The sequence below is a fragment of the Rhincodon typus genome, unplaced genomic scaffold (genome assembly GCF_021869965.1).
Source record: "Rhincodon typus isolate 14 unplaced genomic scaffold, sRhiTyp1.1 hic_rhity00000659, whole genome shotgun sequence".
Lineage (NCBI taxonomy): Eukaryota > Metazoa > Chordata > Chondrichthyes > Orectolobiformes > Rhincodontidae > Rhincodon > Rhincodon typus.
Window position 1 is genome coordinate 28,066 of NW_025966297.1, and position 21,935 is coordinate 50,000.

At 40.1% G+C, this 21,935-nt stretch overlaps 1 protein-coding gene across 4 annotated transcripts in view; it reads right to left on the bottom strand.

Moving 5' to 3' along the window:
* The window catches only part of LOC109928072 (forkhead box protein O3), a 31,754-nt gene extending 16,647 nt beyond the window's left edge, over positions 1–15,107 (bottom strand). For all 4 annotated transcript variants that reach the window (XR_007266306.1, XR_007266307.1, XR_007266305.1 and 1 more), the window contains exon 1: positions 14,907–15,107. Coding sequence is in view for 1 of the 4 variants with exons in the window: in XM_048621432.1 (XP_048477389.1) it covers positions 14,907–14,921 (15 nt within the window). In the remaining 3 variants the exon portion in view is untranslated. The remainder of the gene's footprint in view (positions 1–14,906) is intronic.
* Between the last annotated feature and the right edge of the window lie 6,828 nt (positions 15,108–21,935).

The window sequence follows — 21,935 nt, forward strand, 5'->3', positions numbered from 1 at the left end:
AGATGCTGCCAGACCTGCTGAGCTTTTCCAGCAACTTCTGTTTTTGAGCACAGATTCAATTTCCACATTGGTTTAGGTTACCATGAAGGAGTCTCCTTCTCGACCTTTCCCATTGCCAGAGATGTGGTGACTTTCAGTTAACCTATCCACCAGTTGCGTCTCTAATGGAACAGCAACAATATAGTCTGGTAGGACTATGGCGACTTTACCTTTATTGCTCTATGAGAGAAGACAAAGCAGGTACATCTCCTGAGCAGCTATGTAGTTTAGGACTCTGTGCTGTATGGGCTGGCCACACACAGAGACAAACATCAACTATGCCTGGAGGATCATCAACTTGGTGAAAGAAACTCTATACCTTTGAGTATAGCAATCTCTTTCCATTTAAATAGTACATTGCTTTTCTATTCTGCCAAAAAGTTGACAAGTTCACAATTACTCCTTTCGCCAAGCTTTTGCCCACCCATTGAATCTATCTATATTCTTTTGCAGCTTCCTTATACCCTCTTCACAACATATTTTCCTACCTACATTTGTGAGATCAGCAAATTTAGCAAGCATACATTCAATTCCCTCATCCAAGTTATAGTCATAGTAGAGTCATAGATTCACCCAGCATGGAAACAAACCCTTTGGTCCAACTTACCATGCAGACCATGTTACCAAACTAAACTAGTCCCACTTGCCTGCATTTGGCCCATATTCCTTGAAACCTTTCCCATTCATGTATTTATCCAAATGTCTTTTAAATGTTGTAACTGTACCAACATCCACCATTTCCTCTGGCAGCTCATTCCATACATGAACCATTGTGTAAACAAAGCTTCTCCTCACATACGTTTTAAAACTTTCTCCTCTCACCTTAAAAATATGCTCCCTAGTTTTGAACTCCCCCACCCTAAACAGTCAAGACCTCAACAATGATTTGTATGGCACTTGACTGATCACACTAAGTGAATAAAAGAAAGAAGCTTGTGGTACACCAAGAATTTGGGAGATAATGAAACATGTGCAATACTAATCTCAGTCTCAGCAAAATGACCAGTGTACTTTTAACTCTGCTCTATTCTCCCAATTGCCAAACTCAAAATCCACATGCCAAATTATTGTGACTACTCATGAGTAATATTGCAGCCTGAGGTTTACAGCTGTAAAAAGCAACTGATATTACGTTTTCAAATAAATATGCAAGAATGAGGTTTGGAATCCATCACTATATTGCTCACAGCAGTCAAGAGTTGAGCCAAGAAAAAAAATCTGCAGATGCTGGAATCCAAGGTAGACAAACAGGAGGCTGGAAGAACACAGCAGGTCAGGCAGCATCTGGAGGAAAGGAACAGTCAGCGTTACGGGTATTAACCTTCTTCAGGGAGCCTAGCAGGTAAATGCGGGCTATATTTCATATACTGCATATTGTTTGAGAAGTTAATGTTTTGAATAAAATGCCACTGAATTAACTCAGACTAGTGTCAACTGTAAACCAAATGTTTCTGATGCAAAAAACAATACTACTGATATTTTGAGCACATTAATGCATTCGTCATTGGGAGACCGGAAAGTTTAGACTCGGACATCAGTGATTGGTTTCGGCACTTGTGTTCATTATCATCTCCTTACCACAGTTTGATTCCGAGAATGGGGAATAATTATGACACATACTGTGCTGCCTTGTTCTGACTTGTGTTCTGGTGCTAACATTTTAGGGCTACACTTAACTACTCCGTAAAGGGGACCAGTTTGAGAGACCTTTCCAACAAATTAAATTTAATACAATACATCAGATTATGTGGTTATCAATCCAGTGGAAGTTTCCTGCTCCATTCGGCTGTTTTCTTGTTTGAAGACTTGAAATGCATAGAATGTACTTGATTTCTGCAAAATTTGCTATGTAGGAACGACAATGGAAGGATGTCTAAAGATAATCCAAATTGCCTCAGCCAATAAATATTAGTGAGCAAAATCCTTTGAAACAAATTTTCACAGTATGCGGAAACCAAAAGTTTAAACTGGAGTAAGTGAATGAGTAGGTTACTTAAGAATTCTGATAGCAAAACTATTACCAGCAGCTTTACATAGACAAAATAAACAAGGGTGCTAATACTTGAGACTTCGATAGTCAGCTGCGATGCATATTTTATTCACTGCTTAAACCTCAAGCATTCTCCAAGAACCATGTTTAATCAAAATCATGCACACCAATATAGACATCTAAACTTGAGAATGGCACACAACTTGCCAATTTAAAAAGAGTGCCAAATTTGTTCTTTTTGGTACAATGGATATGTATTGCATACATCTTGACAGTGTTTTTTAAATTTTATCTCCAAGTCTGTCAAAACTGTCCTTAATGTTTGGAGGTTCCCCCCTCCTCCCCCACCCCCATAAACCCAGGCACCAGCTGCAACTCATTCAACCAGAAACAGTCGCTTTTTTGTTTTAGACCAACATATGGTATCAATTTATCTTTCTGTAACGTAACAAGGAAACTACTCACTTTAAAAATAAAAATGCAAGTTCTGCAAAACCAAACTCACAAATTTCTGGAAAGGATAAACTTTTCCAAAACAAAGTGACGCTAGAATTAACTGTCGTAACAGTTACATACTGTTTGAGTAATTTCAGAATAGAAGTATTTACGCCAACAGTTGTGCTGGCTTTGTGCTTTAAAATAATTTGGCGATAATGCAAATTTTTAAAACACCCCCCCAAAATATGATGTAAATTCACTTGATTGGAATAAAGCCTTGGGTTTTCACACAAGACTAATGACAAGTAAAATAGATTTCAAAACTATTTCATTGTTTGTAAAGTGCTTTGAGGCAAACTAAGATCACGAAAGGCATTTTATAAATCCAAGACTTCTTTCCAGGCATCTATGGATGCTAAAACTACCACAACTGTATGGCCAATACAGCAAATTCTCCAATTGATTTTACTTAAGTAAAAACATATCACATTATTGAAATTCCACACCAATATATTTCATTAGCATGGTAATGACTAGTACATTGTGTATTACTTTATAGCTATGCAAAAAGAAAGAAGGCAAAATAAAACTAGTGTACTGTATTTATGTTTCATCACTTCCAATTTCTCCTATCAACAAAATTAGTTCATGCCAGTACATTATGCTGTTTTTCACAATGGAGGCAGAATCAAAATCTCATATGCACAATCACATTCAAATGAAATCCAGTAATTTTAGTGTATACTATTACAAATCAGATCTGCATATGAATTTGCAAAATGTTAGCTAGTACGTATCCAAGGCTAACATAATGAATGGTAATCAAATACTTAGTGATCAAAATGATCAATGTTTCTGGATTGCTTTGACTTCTCTTCATACCTCCGATTTCTCTTTCCCCAGGGTGATGGCAATCTAATGCAAATATCAGTGAACCATTAATGCAAGGGCCAGGACTAAGGCCAATGCTCTGGGGTCACAAGGTTCAAATCAACCATGGAAACCAGTAGAATTTAAACTGAATTAATAAAGCTGGAATTGAAAGCCAGTCTAGCAAATGGTGACCATGAAACTATCAATTTTGCAGTAAAAACCTACCTGATCGTTCTGAAGTGATTTATAACTTTTAACCCTTCGTTAATGCGAACTAAGACAAGGAGTATTTCCCTGATAACTTGTCTTCTGAGGTAAAGTTGGCCAGTTCCACAAATTCTGTTTTATGTTTGTACAATTTAATAACCATCCCAAAGGAGAAGTATTGAGAATTGAGAAAGCTTGACAAATTGACAAAGCTTGAGAATGTTACCTTCCTCCAGATATCCCACTTAATGTTAATAAGCGTTAGTTATTCCAAATCATGCCAAGTTACTTTAAGATCTGGGAGTTCTCTTCAGAACATATATGTGTCCTTATGTGGGGAAGTGTAGGAATATTAGGGTTCATTTGCTAATTTTACAATTTAATTAAAGTGCACTGCTCATTAATTTTAAGTGGACTGGTCTAATGCTTAAAACTGAAGAAGCTGTCCATATTGCCATCACTGAATCCCCCATTATCAACATCCTGGGGTTTACCATTGACCAGAAATCTGAACAGGGCTAGCCACATAAAATCTATTGCTACAAGAGGTGGTCAGAAGCTAAGAATCTTGCTGCAGGTAATTCAACTCCTGACTCCTGAAACCTGTCCACTATCTATTAGGCACAAGTCAGGAGTGTGATGCAATATTCTCCACATGCCTACATCTGTGCAGCTCATGAAGCTTGACACCATCCAGGAAAAAGCTGACTACTTGACTGTTTGCAGATATAGTTCCATTCACTCCCTCCACCATTGACACAGTAGCAGTATGTACCTTACACAAGATGCATGACAGAAATTCACCAAAGCTTCTGAGATAGTTCCATACCCGCAATACCACCTCCATGGACAAAAGCCACAGTGACATGAGAACACCGCCACCTGCAAGTTCCTTTCCGAACTATACAGAAATGTAAATACATCAAATCTTGAAATTCCTCCATAATGGCATTGTAGGTGTACCAACACAAAACGGACTGCAGTGGCTCAAGACAATTGCTCACCACTGCCTTCTCAAGGGCAATTAGAGATAGGCCTAGGCAGTGAATGCATGAATAAATACCAAGTAATAATACCACTATACCATAAACTATCAAAAGATGCAATGCAGTATAATTACCATGTTTGAAATTTCATCTTCTGCATGCATTCTACTGAGTGCAAGACAAAAGGTTGCCAGCACGTCTCACTCTGCCACTACTTAAGACCTCTACTCCTGCCCTCCTCTTCTCAAAAACTTGCCTCATCAAATGTTTGAAAGACATTTTCATTGAGTACTTGCAACAATATTTAAATCTGTCTTGATTCAGCATTTATCACTCATTCTGTATTGCAATCGAAACATGTTTTCATGATACAGCATCTTAGTTAGAATTTGATTTAATCAAGCTGGTAAACCTGGAATCTCAACCTTGTTTGCATTTAGTACAAATAATTGAAACATTCAAAAACCTTCACATGCCATAAATCAAAATTTGATAACATGCCAAGTCGTTATGGATGAGTAAAGGTCTATGACGACAACTTCTCAGTAGCCTCCATACCAGTTTGGCATTATTTGGAATGCAAAAAGGAACATTCCATTCCACATGACAAAATGTATTTTTTTTTGTAAGGGTCTGCACTTTGATTCCACAACTTCAGCTTTTGCAAGCATGTATTTGCCACACTGGAGGTCTTTCCTCAGCAAAAGCCGGAACAGCTGAAACATATTTTTACACTTTTGTACAGTAAGAAGCTCAAAGGAATTGAAATTTACTCCAAATAAAACAGAAAATGTTGAAAATACCCAGGTGATTAGGAAATTTGTCTTCCTCATCAACAAAAGGAATCTGCATACTGAAAGGGCTTTCACACAAAAAAACCTGAAAGGTTAAAACATGTTGAGAGTTTAAATATCTAAATAGGCATGCCTTCAGCCTCCAAGCGTAGGTTATGTTCAAATCTGCCCCACTTATTCCTGAATTATCCTCTTGCTCAATGTACTTATTAACACCTTAGGAGTTTTCTCAATTTTACTTGCTTGTTTTATTTTCCCTTTTGCCTTGTTCTATTTACCTTAAATTTTATTCCTAGATTTTCTATAATCTTCTAGGCTTTCTACAGTATCAAGCTTTCGGCAACTGACATCATTTTTGTCTAATTCCACTTTATGGTCTTTAACATCTACAGAGTAGGGGGAAGATGGTTGTCCAGATTTGAAGGTCTCTCTCTTTTATCTTCGTAGAAACATGCTTCATCTCTTTGAACACCCACAGTTTTGACACAAATTTACCTTTATATAGTAGGTCTCAGGTTCCTTTTGCCAAAACACAGCTCAGTTTAGTAAATTTTCTTTGCCTTAATTTAAAAAGCTTTTACTCTTGGTCTACCTACTATAAATCTAACTAAAGTACTATCACTACCACTAAAACACTGACTGATTTCCCTTCCACCAGGTCAGATTCATTCCCTAAAATCAAGTACAGGATAGTCCTAAAGGAGGACAATGATTCTGAAAATAAAAGAATTACATCAAACTCAAAATATTAACCTTGTTTCTCTCTCCACAAATGCTGAGAAACCTGTTGAGCTTATCCAGTATTTTCTTTTTATTTCAGTGTTATCCCTTCTCTTATTGGTCCTGCAACACTGACTGAAGAAAAAGTGTTCAAATGCTAAAAGAGTTCTGCACCTTTGATAGTAAGTTATCCCAGTTAACTCTGCAGCTGTTGAAATTCCCAGCATGCGAAAGCAGTAAGAAAATGCACTGTGTCATGGAAGTGTCACCAGACTCATATTCTGAACCAATGACCTGGGAGCGTGAATTAGAATTTGATCTGGCCAACATGGAACTCCTTTCTCACAGCAACGGGTTGATTCTTAAATGGCCAAGCAAGCTACTCAATTGTATATAACCACCACAGATTGAAAGTAGGAGTACCCAGCATTGGCCCAGACACCAGAAGTGAGGTGAGAAAATTGAGCTCTATTGACCCTAGAAAGGTTCTCAACATTGAATCCTAACCCCATGAAGGTCACATGGTATCAGATTAAACATGGATATGAGACCTCTGTTAATTACCATCAACTGCTAACCAATGTGATCACTAAGTTGAAAAAGAAAGAACTGCAGATGCTGGAAATCTGAAATAAAAACAGAAATAACTGTTCTGAACAGACATTCTAACAGAAGTCTGAAGAATGGACACTGGACCAGAAACCAAAAGAACTGTGGATGCTGTAAATCAGGAACAAAAACAAAGTTGCTGGAAAAGCTCAGCAGGTCTGGCAGCATCTGTGAAGGAGAAAACAGAGTTAACATTTCAGGTCTGGTGACCCTTCCTCAGAACATGGAACAAAAACACTGACTTTGCTTTCTCTCCACAGATGCTGCCAGACCAGCCGACTTTCTCCAGCTATTTCTGATCTCAAAGCTACATGGTCACATGGTACTGGAAAAATTCTACTTCTGGAAGCTGCTGCCACTCAACGGATCTCTACTGGGAACATTTCTGCCAACTCCCTTGCCCACAAATCATTTCTGACTTCATCCTTACCCATCTGCTGGCTGCAGATGCATCTGTCCATTATAGGAACAGTAAGAGTGACCACCTCACAGTCCCTGCGGAAATAAAGTCCCATCTTCCCATTGAGAATAACTTCCATTACTATCAGTAAATTGGACATACCTGTGCAACTTTCAGCGGGTGAAAAAAAACACCAAAGAACTGCAGATGCTGGAAATCGGAAACAAAAACCAACTGCTGGAAAAACTCGGCAGGTTTGGCAGGATCTGTGGATTGTCCTGAAAGGTCACTGGATTCGAAACATTAACTTTGCTCTCTCTCCACAGATACTGCCAGACCTGAGTTTTTCCAGAATTTTCTGTTTTTGTATGTAGCGTCTCAAACTGGGCATCCAGGAGGCGCTGTGGGCCATTAACAGCAGCATTGTACACCAAAACAATCTGCAAACTCATGGCCCAGCATATCCCCTACTCAACTGTTACCATCTAGCCAGTGTCTCAAGCCTGGATCAATAGAGTGTAGGATAGCATGCCAAGAGCAGCACCAGGCATACAAAAAAATGGAGGTGTGAACTTATGAAGCTATCAAACATGACTACTTGCATGCTGAACAGCATAAGCAGCAAGTGATAGAAATAAGCAATCCTACAATTAATGGATCAGATTTAAAGTTTGCACTGCTGCCACAGCCATTCATGAATGGGTGGTGGACAATTAAACGACTCAATGGATCCACAAATATCTCCATCCTCAATGATGGAAGAGACCAAAGCAGTGTAAAAGACAAGGTTAAAGCATTCACTGCAATCTTCAGCCAAGTGGAGAATCCATTGTAGTCTCCTCCAGTGGTCTCCAAAGGTTCTGGTCTCCAGCTAATTCGATTCTTTCCACGTGATGTCAAGTGGTTGGAGGTACTAGATACTGCTAAGGCAGTGAGGCCCTGACAACATTGTGGCAATAGTACTGAAGACTTGTGCTCCAAAATCTGTTGCTCCCCCAGTACAGCTACAACACTGGCATATACATGAAGTAGAAAATTACTCAGGATTGTCCTGTACACAAAAAGCAGGACAAGTCCAACCTGACCAAATACCGCCTACATCAATCTACTCTACATCATCATTAAAAAGTGATGGAAGGTGCTATCAACAGTGCTATCAAGCAGCACCTGCTCAACAATAACCTGCTCACTGCCAGCCAGCTTTTGTTCCTCTAGAGCCACTCAGCTCTTGATCTCATTACAGCCTTGGTTCCAAAATGGAACCTCTTCAAGGACAAATGGACAAAGTGGTGAATGCCAGAGGAAAGCTGAGAGTGACAGCCCTTGACAACAAGGCTGCATTCAACAGAGCGTGACACCAAGCAGCCCTAGCAAAACTGGAAGCAATAGGAATGGGTGGGAAAACTCTCCACAGGTTGGAGTCTCACCTAACACAAAAAAAAAGATGGCTGCAGTTGCTGAAGATCAGTCAACTCACCTCTAGGATATCTCTGCATAAGTTCCTAAGTTTGGTATCCTAGGCCCAACCATCTTCAGCTGTTTCATCAATGACCACCCATTTGCCATAAATTCAGAAGTGGGGATGTTTGCAGAGAATCATACAACTCCTCAGATATGAAGCAGTCCATGTTCAAATGCAACAAGATTGGACAATATTCAGGCTTGGGCTGACAAATGGCCACACAAATGCCAGGCAATGACCCCTTCCACGAAGAGACAATCTTACCACTACGCTTTGACATTCAATGGTGTTACCATCACTGAATCTTCAACTTTCAACATCCATTGACCAGAAACTGAACTGGACTCACCATATAAATACCATTGCTCCAAGAGCAGGTCAGAGGCTAGGAATACTGCAGTGAGTAACTCACCTCCTGACTCCCCAAAACCTATCCACCTTGTACAAGGCACAAGTCAGGAGTGTGATGGAATACTCCCCATGTGCCTGGAGGAGTGCAGCTCGAGCAACATTTAAGAAGCTTGACAGAACCCAAGACAAAGCAGCCTGCTTGATCGACACCATGCCCACAAGCATCCATTTCCTCTACCACAGACTGACAGATATACAATTAGTAGCAATGAGTAATATTTATAAGATGCACTGCAGAAATTCACCAAAAGTCCTTAGATAGCACCTTCCAAACCCACAACCACTTCTATCTAGAAGGACAAGGGCAAAAGATACATGGGAAACCACCACCATCAAGGTTCCCTCCAAGCACTCACCATCCTGACTTGGAAATAATCACTGTTCCTTCACTGTTACTGGGTCAAAATCCTGGAATTCCCTCACTAAGGGTATTGTGGGTTTATCTACAGCGCATGGACTGCAGCAGTTGAAAAAGGCAGCTCACTACCACCTTCTCAATGGCAATGGCAATAAATGCTAGCTAGCCAGCAACACCCAGGTCCCACGGTGGATGGGTGGGGTGATCAGCTGTTGGATCAATAGTATTCCACTTTGAACTAACTGGAAGAGGTATAGTGGGTTGAAAGAGTGCAGGGTGTACTCAGAGTGTGGGATTTCAATGTTCGCTAAAACTGGCTTCTAAGCACAAATTCTGAGATGTTTGTGTCCTAAACAGCAAACTCCTAGACTGGATTTGCAGCAAGTGACATGGGAACCAAAAAAAAAGGAAAAATCTGCTTTATATCATCTTCACCAATTTACCTGTTCCAGACTCATCCATCCATGACAGTATTGGAGGAGTAACCACCACATACTCCAAGAGGTGAAGCACCATCTTCACACTGTGAACATCCACCACCATTCTACATGGTACTAAACTATGCCATTTTACAATTACCATCATTTTACATTACCTAGGGAACTAACCCTTGTTCTATGATAAGTGAAAGAGGGCATTCCATCTAACAGGCATGTCTGAAAATGAGGTGTCAACCTGGTGATGCTACAGCACAAGCCTACTTGCATGTCAAACAAGCAAAAGACAAGACTAAGCAATCCCACTGCCAATAGATCGAATTGAAGCTCTGAAGGCCTGCTCTATCCAGCCACAAACAGTGGAAGACAATTAAAAAGACAGCTGCTCTACAAATATCTCTATCCTCAATATTAAGGAAGTCTAGCACATTAGTACAAAAGACAAGGCTGAAGTATTTGCATCAGAAATATTCACAAATAATTCACTTGTTGACATTTCAGATCATCTCATAGCAATGGTTCAAATATGGGCAAAAGAGATAATGCTGGATGCTGGGCAAGATTGACTTCCCTTCACATCAAGGTAGCATTTTTCAAAGCCTAACATCAACAAGCCCTAGCAAAACTGGAGTCAAAAAAAAAAATCAGACAGCAAAATTGTTCACTGACTTAATATACACCTATCACAAAAAACATGGTAGTCGTGGTTATTGGAGGTCAATCATGACAGTTCCAGGACAGCGGTGCTGAAGTTCCTCAAGGTAGCATCCTAGGCCCAACTATCTATCTTTTTTATCTATCTATCTATCTGCTCGGCCTGCTGTGTTCATCCAGCCCTGCACCTTGTTGTCTCGGATTCTCCAGCATCTGCAGTTCCTACTATATCTATCTTTTTTAGCTGCTTCATCCCTCATAGCTTCACTCCATTGTAAGATCAGAAGTGGGGATGTTTGCTGATGATTCCACTGTGTGTGGCAGCATTCAAGACCTCCTCAGATGCTGAAACAGCCTATATGCACACGCAGCAAGACCTCAATAAACACTCATACTATATGTCAAGAGCATTCATGCCACACAAGTGCCAGGTAATGATCACTTCAAAACACAAAATCAAACCGTCTCCACTTAAGATTACCACCTGAGTCCCTACTATTAACGTTCTGAAAGATACCACTGACCAGGAACTAAACTTCTGCAACAGGTAGTCAGAGGTTGGAATTCTTCAGCAAGTAACTCAACTCCTAACTACGTGCACCATTTACAAGGCCCAAAATCAGTAGTGTGACAGAATATTTCTACCTGCCTGATAAGTGCAGCTCCAACAACATTCAAGAAACTCAACATTAGAGTACAAAGCAGCCCACTTGATTGGCACCCAACCACCTACTACATCTACTTCTCTCCATGACCGATGCACAGTACATACCATTCACAAGATGTGCTGCAGCAATTCACTAAAGCTCCTACAACTGCATTTTTCAACCCATAAGCTCTGCCACTTAGACGGACAAAAACAGCAGACACATGGTATTACCACCACCACCTCCAATTTTCTCTCCAAGCCACATGGTAATCAGACTTGGAAATAGAATAGTCATTCCTTCACTTTTGCTGGGTAAAAATTCTGAAATCCCTTTTCAATACTTGCATTGAACACTGGTTAGATCTCATTTGGTGCACTGGGCTCATTTCTGGGCATCTAAACTTTAACAAAATTATGGAGGCATTAGTGAGAGAAGTTTCAACAGCTTGGTCCCAGGCATATGGAATTTCTGTTACATAGATAGCTTGAAGGTGGCGGGACTCATTTCTGACCAAAAGAAGATTCAAAGGACATTTCTGAAATCACGAGGGATCTCAACAGAGCAGACAGGGTTTGAAATATTCCCACTAGTTAATGGAGAGAGAATAAAAGGGCACATATTTAGGTTTGTTGATTAAAGCAGCAAAAGCTGACACTACAGAAAATCTTTCAATACGAACAGTAGTTCGGGTCAGGAACACAGCCTGAGAACATGGAGGAGATAGGTTCACTGTGTTGTTCAAGACAGAAGTGGATCATTACCTGAAAAAAAAAGATGTTGCAGGGCTACAAGCAGAAGCACAGACAGTGGCACTAGGTAAACTGTAGTTGGTGAAATTTAAATTCACTGAACACATCTGGAATTCATGGTGACCATGAGACTGATTCACTGATGGCCACTAAGAACATCTGCCATATGTTTAGATATGACTCCAGATTCAAAGTAATGTGGTTGACTATTAAAAACCCTCCACCACAGAGAAGTAAGCCTTTCATTTCGAAGAGAAAAAAAATTCTGTTTTTATTTCAGATTTTCAACATTGCAATAACTGCTTGAGACACTCAGCACATCTGGCAGTATCTGAGGAGAGAAAAAATGTTAAAGCCCAGATAAAGAGTGGCAAATCTCTGCTCCTACTTTTTGTCAGGTGACCTTTTTTAAAAAAAAATTGTTCACAGGATACAAATGCCACTGGCTATACAAGCATTGTTTGCCTAACTCCAATTACTCAAGCAGGTGGCAGTAAGCTGCTTTCTTGAACCGATGCAATTATTTTAAAAGAATGGTCGAATCTGGAGAGCACCAACAGTTAAATAGTCAAACTTTAATATCACTACACAAGCTCAGACTCAAGGGAGAAGCTCTTACAAATGTTTTCATAAAATTGAATCCTGAACAAGGACTCCGTAACATAAGATTAGTTGTTATTCAAGGTACTGAGTTGGATGATGATCATATTGAATGGCAGGGCAGGCACGAAGAGCTGAATGTCCTACTCCTGTTCTTCCTTTCTACGTTTATGTTTCTCAATTCAGGAGAAAACTATTCGATAATACTTGCATAGTCACTGGCAATAAACAATTCCCAGACCAAAAGATAATATATTTTAATATAAAAATACATTCCTAGGCATGTTTTGCACAAATCTCTTAACGCAATTATCTTTCAGAATGCAAATTTATAATCCAGTTTTAATCTTCAGGGAAAAAATAGTTATAAAGTTCTATATCTAAAGCAATATTGTTGCAGTGAAGATACTGATTTGATAGCAAATGCTTCGCAGAGCTCTTGTATGAAATTATACCTTCTAGTTGGAAGCATTTTTCTCTCCCCAAGTTTAAAAAAACTCGGAGTTTCACTTTATACACATGGTTTACACATTGGAAACTAGTTCATATATTTGGGTCAGTAAGTTCATGTGACAAAGAACATTTTTAAAACTTTGAGTCAGTATATTCAGAAATCATAATTTACCAGGACTTGTTGATTTATAAAGTCTATCCAAAACAAACAAACTCTTATGTCTGCTACTAAACTCATTCTTCTCCCATCCTTCAGTTCCCCCGTTACCTCTCTCACTGTGATTATTCTTCCTCACATGGCTTGCCTTTTCCATTGGAATGCACAAGAGACAATTTTTGGCTGACATTTTGACCAAATCAATGGAAAATGTCCCACAAACTAACTAGGAAATGATAACTTGTAAACCTTAACTACACTATCACTCCAACTGTAATTCAGCTGCATGGAATTACATTCACCTGTTCCACTTTTAGCCACTTCAGAGTTAGACTACTTTTCACAACAGATTCTCTTTCACCTCCCACACCAGTACATTAGGGACTTTTCCTTAGCTCTTCGTATTTCTCAACATTCTGCCATTTAAAGTCACCCCAAAGCAGTGTTTTTGGCATGTTTTAAAACAAAACATTAAGCTCTACTTCACCACTACTACTCTAAGCTTAGTAAAAGTGGACAAGTCTCATCAGACAGACATCCACTGAAAGAAAAGGAATTTCCCCCAACTGAATATCAGAAAGACTGAAATCAATGTATTTTGGTCCTGATACAAGTTTCGTTCAAGATCTACTTCATCCTTATAATCAGAAGCTCTTTAAGTCCACACTGACCCTCCAAACAGCATCCCAACCAGACTCACCCCCTACCCTATCCCTGTAACCCTGCATTTCCCATGATTAATCCACCTAACCTACATCTTCCTGGACACTATGGGCAATTTTAGCATGGCCAATCCACCTAACCGCACACCTTTGGACTCTGGAAGGAAACTGGAGCACGCAGATGTAACCCACACAGAAGCAAACTCCACTGAGACAGTTGCCTGAGGCTGGAATTGAATCCAGGTCCCTGGTGCCGTGAGGCAGCACTGCTAACCACTGAGCTACCATATCACTCCTTTCTTCTTTCTTTTAAATTCCTTGTAAACCCAAAAGATTTGTTTATAGTACTTAAACAGAATATATAAAGTAGTGGTCAAGCACGAACTTAATTTAACATTATTTGATATGGAAAGAAATGATGCTACTCAATCAATTTTTTTTTAAACCACATACAGGATTTTAAGCACAAGTTTACAATGAGTCCAAAAATAAATTTACAAATTGAACCTGTCAATTTTTTGCTGGAAGTTTTGATGTTGCACCTCAAACAATATTCAGTGACAAATTGTGGAGCTTGAAGAACGTTAAATTTTTTGTTACATTTTTGTACAGAATAGAAGACCAGGTTTATTTGCCCCCAACCCCCTGCCCTGCTAACAAGACCTATATCTTTGGCTTTCATTGTATAAGAAGGTCTACCCTAAACATCATTGACAAAAAAGATAAAAGGGCAGTTTTTTTTCTGGAAATTAGAACATGATCAGTCAACTGTAATACCAGACCAATCACTGGAAATAGTGTTATCTAATGTATGTGCTCCTAAAATGTACAATTCCAAGTTGTAAACCCATTTCAAAATAGACCTGAAAAATATTTATTAGAGCATTCAAACCCATTACAAATGTGTTGTACGAAGACCATATTATAAATAACTTCATATTATAAATATTCCTGAGAGACGTGCCTTGGACAGGTATTACGGGAACCAGTTATACAGTACATTATAAAACCCACACACTACAAATGTACATTTTAAAAAAAGCACAATCTTCACAAAGCGAACCAGACCACACCATCAAGATATAAAAATTCAAGCAACAGAATATTTAAGCTTCTGCCTTGGGTTCTATCGACTCTCCATTTTCTGACTTTGTATTTTCTTTTCAACTTCACCCTGCCCCTCAGCCAGACAGTTCACTGCATGTCCATCTGTATCTTCTTCTTCCTCAGCACCCTCTTCACCATCCTCTTCCTCACCTTCACCCCCAGCATCTTCCTCTTCCTCCTCTACTTCCTCTGCATTCTCATCTGTGTGCTCATTTCCATTCTCTTCCTCTGTTCTATTTGTTGGCGTGTCTTCGCTACTGTTTCTCTTTCTTCCCAGTCTCCTTCACGGTCTTTTCTTTTAGGTCTTTGGGATTTATCTCTTTGGGGACAGCCACTACGGTATCAGCCATCCTAAGCAAGTTTAAAATAGAAAATATATACAAATAGTTATATAAGAAGAGATTTAAAGTAGGTGAAGCCTGATTTATCACTTAGGGCTATAGATAATTCCATCTGTATACCTCTGTTGGAATCTCCCATGCTCCACATCAAGTCTGTTAGGTTCAGATTTAGTCTGTTACCAACTTGTTTGTAATGTTAATGTCACATTTGATCCCAGGATGAGTTACTGATCGCCTTCACTTCTTCCTAGAACTGTTACCTCCATCTTTAAAACATCACATTTGAAGTTAGTTATGGAAAGGAAGAAAGATGGTCTGCAAAAAACAAAAGAAGGGTTTTGGATTGGGGAAGGGAAGATTTCATTAAAATAAGGCAGGATCTGGCTGAAGTAGACTGGGTATAGCTAATGATGGAACAGTGGGAGAGAGTTGAAAAGGTACTATGGAGTACAGGCTCAACATGCTCTCTTTAGGATGAAATCTAGGAACAACAAGCCCAGAGAACAACAAATGTTGAGGCATATACGGCACTGGACAAAAAAGGAAAAGACAGACAACAAGAGGCACACTTATCCAAGATGGCAGAGTGGGATGCTTCAGCCAGAGCTCGTCTGTTTTTTCTTCCCCCACCCCCCATCTCTCCTTAGCAATGCCCTGAACTCCTGGCCTTGGTGCAGACAGAGCGTGGCTGTGTTTTGGCAGTTCATGGTGGTTTTTCAGGCCAGTGTGGTCACAGTATAGACTTACAAGGTCATTCCAGAGGAGTCTCCTAGCCTTGAGGTGAAGCCCAGCAGTCTGGAGTCAAGGCCTGGTGCCGACTGGACTGGAAGGACTGTTGTTCTGAACTTTTAGTTTCTCTATTGTCTAACTTATTACTATGATCTACAATGCTGAACTTAACATTTCTTTATTTTTCTAATTTTTGTTTGCGTAAGAGCTTGTACTGATGAATCTGTACCCAAGTACTTAAGTTGGTGCCGTAAGTGGCAACTTGTAAACTTCTCACTATACTCATTTGAGTACATGACAATAAAGCTAGTTCAACTGAATACAAAAAGGACCAAAACAAGATGGCACGAAAGGATTATAGAAAGTACAGGAGTGAATTCAAGAAAACAATTAGGGGAACAAGGAAAGGGCATGAGAAAATGCTGGCAGGCAAAATTAGGGAGAATCCCAAGATATTCTGCAAGAAGGGAAAAGAGATACCCGGAGAAAAGACTGAAGCTTATTAAGGACCAAGGGAGCAATCTGCATGTGAAGCCAGAGGGCATTGGTGAGTTAAGTAAGAACTTCACATCCGACTAGGGTACTGGGGAAGAGAATAGAGCCCCTTCAAGATCAGCAAGGCCACCTATGTGCGGAACAGCAGATAGGGGGAGATACTAAACGAGTATTTGGCATCACTATTTACTGTGGACAATGATATGCAAGATAAAGAACATGGGGAAATAAACGGCATCCTCTTGAAAAATGTCTATATTACAGAGGTGGTGGTGCTGGATGTCTTAAAACACATAAAGGTGGATAAATCCCCAAGACCTGATCAGAATTCTACAGGAAGCTAGGGAAACATTTTGGTAAGGCAAAGCAGGGCTGGCTTATACACTTAAATGGTAAGGTTGCTGACACTTTGGAGTGCAGGTTCTTGTTCTTTGAAAGTGAGGTCGCTGGTAGACAGGGTAGTGAAGAAGGCATTTGGTATGTTTGCCTTTATTGGTCAGTGCATTGAGTACAGGAGTTCAGAGGTCACGTTGCGGCTGTACAGGACATTGGTTAGGCCACTGTTGGAATACTGTGTGCAATTCTGGTCTCTCTGCTAGAGGAAGGTGTTGTGAAACTTGAAAAGATTCAGTAGAGATTTAGAATCATAGAGGTATGGTGCACGGAAACAGACCCTTCGGTCCAACACATCCATGCTGATCAGATATCCTAAATCTAGTCCCATTTACCAGCATTTGGCCTGTATCCCTTTAAACACTTCCTATTCATATAACCAGCCTTTTAAATGTTGTAATTGTACCAGCCTCTGCCACCTCCTCTGGCAGCTTGTTCCATACATGCACTACCCTCTGCATGAAAAGATTGCCCATGAGGTCCCTTTTAAATCTCCCCCCCGACTCACCTTAAACCTATGCCCTTGTTTTTGACTCCTCCCAACGCAGGGAAAAGACCTTGGCTATTTACCCTATCCATGCCCCTCATGATTTTACAATCATCTATAAGGTCAACCCTCAGCCTCCAACGTTCTAGGGAAACTAACCCCAGCCTATTCAGCCTTTTCCTATAGTTCAAACCTCCAACCTTGGCAACATCCTTGAAAAGGTTATTGGGAAGTTATTTGGGTGAAACTGAGAAATAAAGCGGTAAAGCGGATGATCATCTCTTTGGGATTGTACTATAGAACCTCGAATAGTCAGCGGGAAATTGAGAAACAAATTTGTAAGCAGATCTCAGTTATCTGCAAGAATAATAGGGTGGTTATGATAGGGGATTTTAACTTTCCAAATATAGACTTGGACTGCTGTAGTGTTAAGGACTTGGATGGAGTGGAATTTAAGCTTGTACAACAAAATTGGAAATTGGAAGAGTTAGACCAAAGGGGCGGTTTTCATGCTGTACAGCTCTATGAGTCCAAAGCATAAATTTTGTGCATAATTTCAATCGATGCCTCAATGACCTTCCTTCCAATATAAAGGTCAGAAATAGGGATGCTCAGAGACAATTGCACCATGGACACCTACGCTTCCCCCAAATCCCTTATGACCAAAGAGCGTAGTTTCTGAGTTAAATGGATAAATAATCACTCCTCCCGGCAACCATTTAAAAGCCATTATGTGCCTTTTATGCCAACATGTTGGCTGAAATATTATTTTGTCCTGACATGTCTTCTGTGCCAGACCGATTCATCGCTCAACTTGTACTCAGCGTACGAACATTTTAGAAGTGTTATTAGCATTTTACATTTTCTATCCCTGGTGCCTTTAATCGGTTAGCAGCAACCTACAAAATACTGTAGCATAGTCATCACATCTAGTATCCAACACTGATCTGTTGGAACGATTTCTTGCTACAACAATTTCTATGCACATTGTTTGCATTTATACAGACATTTACAGATCATGCCAACAGCACCAACATGTTGGTAATTTCAGAAAATTTATTTCTTGGCATGACAATATCATGGTGGCAGCACTGAGTGAGGGCTACTCTGGGCCAGAGCGAAGGGGAATGGTTGCTGCTAAAAATGCTCAAGACATCACTATTTGGAAGGTGAAGAAAGGGACTGGATTAAAGTCATTAATATTTGGGAGGGAGGATTGACAGAAGGGGAACTCAGAAGTTTGGTCGGTTTGCAAAGGCCACATTGGTGCTGATATCTCAATGTGCTCCTCATACAGTTTCCCATCCTTGGCATCATTCTGGAGAATCTGCCTTGCACTTTCCATGTAGATTGAATCCGCTTGATCTATGGGGTACTATTAAAATGCTTGCTATTGTGTTTTTCCATCTTTGTATTTTATGCTCCAAATCAAAACTGATAAAAGAAACGAACTGAGACCTTCAGTGAACTGAAGATGATCTTTGGACAGTGAGCAGCGCCTTGTATTAAAAAAAACAAAAGAGAAGCAAGCTATTGTTGAGGCCAGGCCTGAAAGTTAATTGCAGGTTGGTTCTTTATCAGAATGATTCCATAAATTCTTCAACACCGAAGGAAAGAAGTACGTTTAACCAGATAGAAGATATTTGGCCATTAAAGAAGTCAGTACCTGGGAGGTGGTGACAGCAAGCTCGGAAGGGAACATGATGCAAGGGGAGTGGCGGGGGGCGGAGGCAGAGTTTGAACCGGTTCTTGGAGGAGGGGTTTGGCTGCTGACAGTGCAGCATGAAGGTTTGAAAACTCCTTGCCTAAATTCCCATTATCTGCTACTGGAAGTTCAGAGAATAGAAACTAAGTGGTACATATCACTGACGTAGAAATGGCCAAGAAGGCATCTCTACGCTTATGAAATGTCCCAAGTCATTTCAGAGGGACGTGTATCAAAATGTGACAATTAAATTTAAAATTAAAAGGTAATTTCCTCGTGAATTGTAGGTTTGCTGATTATCCTAGTATATTCCGTTCCAAGCAGGTGGTGAGATGCCTGGATGTAAGAAGGTGCCAACACCAGGCAACTCTTTGCGGGCCCTACTTTTGAATGAAATCCTTGTACCATCATAATCCATGTGGAGAAAGTACAGAGTGCTGCTGGAAAAGGAGTTCCAGGATTTTGACAGTGACAGTGAAAGTGAAGGAATAATGATTTAGTTCCAAATCAAAATAGCATTTGGCTTGGAGGATCCTTGCAGAGTGTGGTGTTCCTAAGTGTTTGCAATTTTTTCTGGCAGAAGCTATGGATTGGAAAAGGGGATATGAAAGAACATTGGTGAGTTACTGTACTGCAGTTTGTAGATTGCACATGTTATAGCCTCAGGCGGAGGGAGTGAACATTTAAAGTTATGAATGGGTTGCCAAGAATGGTATTGTCCTGAATGGTATACAGCTTGGAGTGTCATTGGTACTTCATTCATCACACTCTTGACTTGTGCCTTGTAGATAGTAGACAGGCGAGAGGTACTGGGGAGATTGGAGGAGAGTTACTCACTGCACAATTCCAACTTTAAACTGCTCTTGCAGCTACAGAATTTATGACTGTTCTAATTGATCTTGTCAATGGTAATTCCCAGGATGTTGACAGTAGAAGATTCCATGATAGTAACACCATTGAATATGAAGGAGAGATGATTAGATCATCTCTTGTTAGAGAAGGTCACTTGCGTGCAAATGTTATTTGTAATTGGAACAGTGACAGGGGCATGGATGTCATACACTTAAAAGTTTGCCAAATATAAATTCAGCCAAAGATTGAGATTTTCAGGTACAATGTGATCAGGGCAGCAGAAGGTAATAAAGGGACACTTGTTGCAGCATCAAATCAAGGGCTGCTGGGTGTTCGAAGCAGAGGGATTTAGTCACTAAAAATATTGACTAATTATTTAATTTAGAAAGTAAACAAAGGACTAAGCTAGGTTTTTCCCATGTGTTACGGCAGCTGACTTAATACAGATCTCTCATTTACTCGTAGATATCCCCCGGAAAGTTAGCCATGTGCATTCTGTGAATTTCGTATTACTTAGGCTACTTGAAGTTACACACAACATTCTAAAATGGAGCCTGGCCGCTGTTTTATACTGTTTCAGCACCAATTGTTTCATACTCCACGGTCCATTTCTGATGTCCAAAATGCTGCGGCCTTAGAGTTTTAACAACTCACGCTCATTTCTGGAGCTTGACTCATTGAACTTGATAGCTTCATGGCTCATCGGAATCCATCAGCATCTTTCTAATGACAGCACATTCAAATTCCTTCTACGTCCTCCAACATACTTATACAGAATCAAAATTACAATACTTTGCTTTATGCTCCAAATGGAAATGTGTACAATGAAAAGTCTTAACAATAGCAATGATTATCAAAATGATAGACCAATTAAGCTTGCCTCCAAGAAACACAAATAACCAAGACACAGCTTTTTCTGGCAATCTACTTTTATTCTAGTCTCAGAATAAGTTGAGTATTGAGATAACAACATGCCTCAACATGATTTTGTGGAAAGAATAATCAAGAGAAAAAAAAAGAACTGATGCTGAAAATCAAACAAGAACAGAAATTGCTAGGAAAACTTAGCAGGTCTGGCAGTGCCTGCTGAGAGAAAGCAGAGTTAACATTTCAGGTCCTGTGACCCTTCTTCAGAACAAATCTGGATTGCCCTTATTGCTATGCCTTCTAATTAATGGCAGATTTACAAAGGTACCTGTTTTTTCCATCTTTTAAAAATTTGGCACAAGTCAACTGCCAAACATGGCGGTTTTGCATCCTTGAAAAATACTTTTTAGAAAAGACTTGAATGGAAAGGAATAAACTGTTCAGTTTTTAAAACCAGAAACAAAGCCACCAGGTTTCCTCTGGGTGCTCTGGTTTCCTCCCCCAGTCCAAGGAAGTGCAGGTTAGGTGAACTGGCCATGCTAAATTGCCTGTAGTGTTCAGGGGTGTGTAGATTAGGGGGAAATGGGTCTGGGTGGGATGCTCGGAGAATCAGTGTGGACTTGAGTCAGAGGGCCTATTCCCACACTGTAGGGATTCTATGATATATTGCAAATTTGATATTTGCACTTATTCCAATTTAACAACTCTGCCTTTTAGTAACTGTGCTGCATTCAAAGAATTGATCAAATTAACTGAATATTTTTGTCATCTTCAACCTTGTCTGATGCCAACAGTGCTTTCAATGTCTCTGATCAAACTTCAATTAAAAAAGTAGCTGCGGTATTGAAAATTTTAAGATAACAAAAAAAGGTGTAGAGCTGGATGAACACAGCAGGCCAAGCAGGAAAGCTGACGTTTCGGGCCTAGACCCTTCTTCAGAAATAGGGGAAGGGAAGGGGATTCTGAAACAAAATAGGGAGAGAGGGGGAGGCGGATAGAAGATGGATAAAAGGAGAAGATAGGTGGAGAGGAGACAGACCGGTCAAAGAGGCGGGGGTGGAGCCAGTAAAAGGAGAGTGTAGGTGTAGGACTGCTTTGCGGAACACCTACGTTCGGTTCGCACTAAACAACTGTGCCTCCCAGTTGCGAACTATTTCAACTCCCCCTCCCATTCCTTGATGGCACGTCCATCCTGTGCCTCCTGCAGTGCCACAACGATACCACCCAAAGGTTGCAGAAACAGCACCTCATTCTGCTTGGGAACCCTGCAACCCAAATGGTATCAATGTGGACTTCACAAGCTTCAAAAT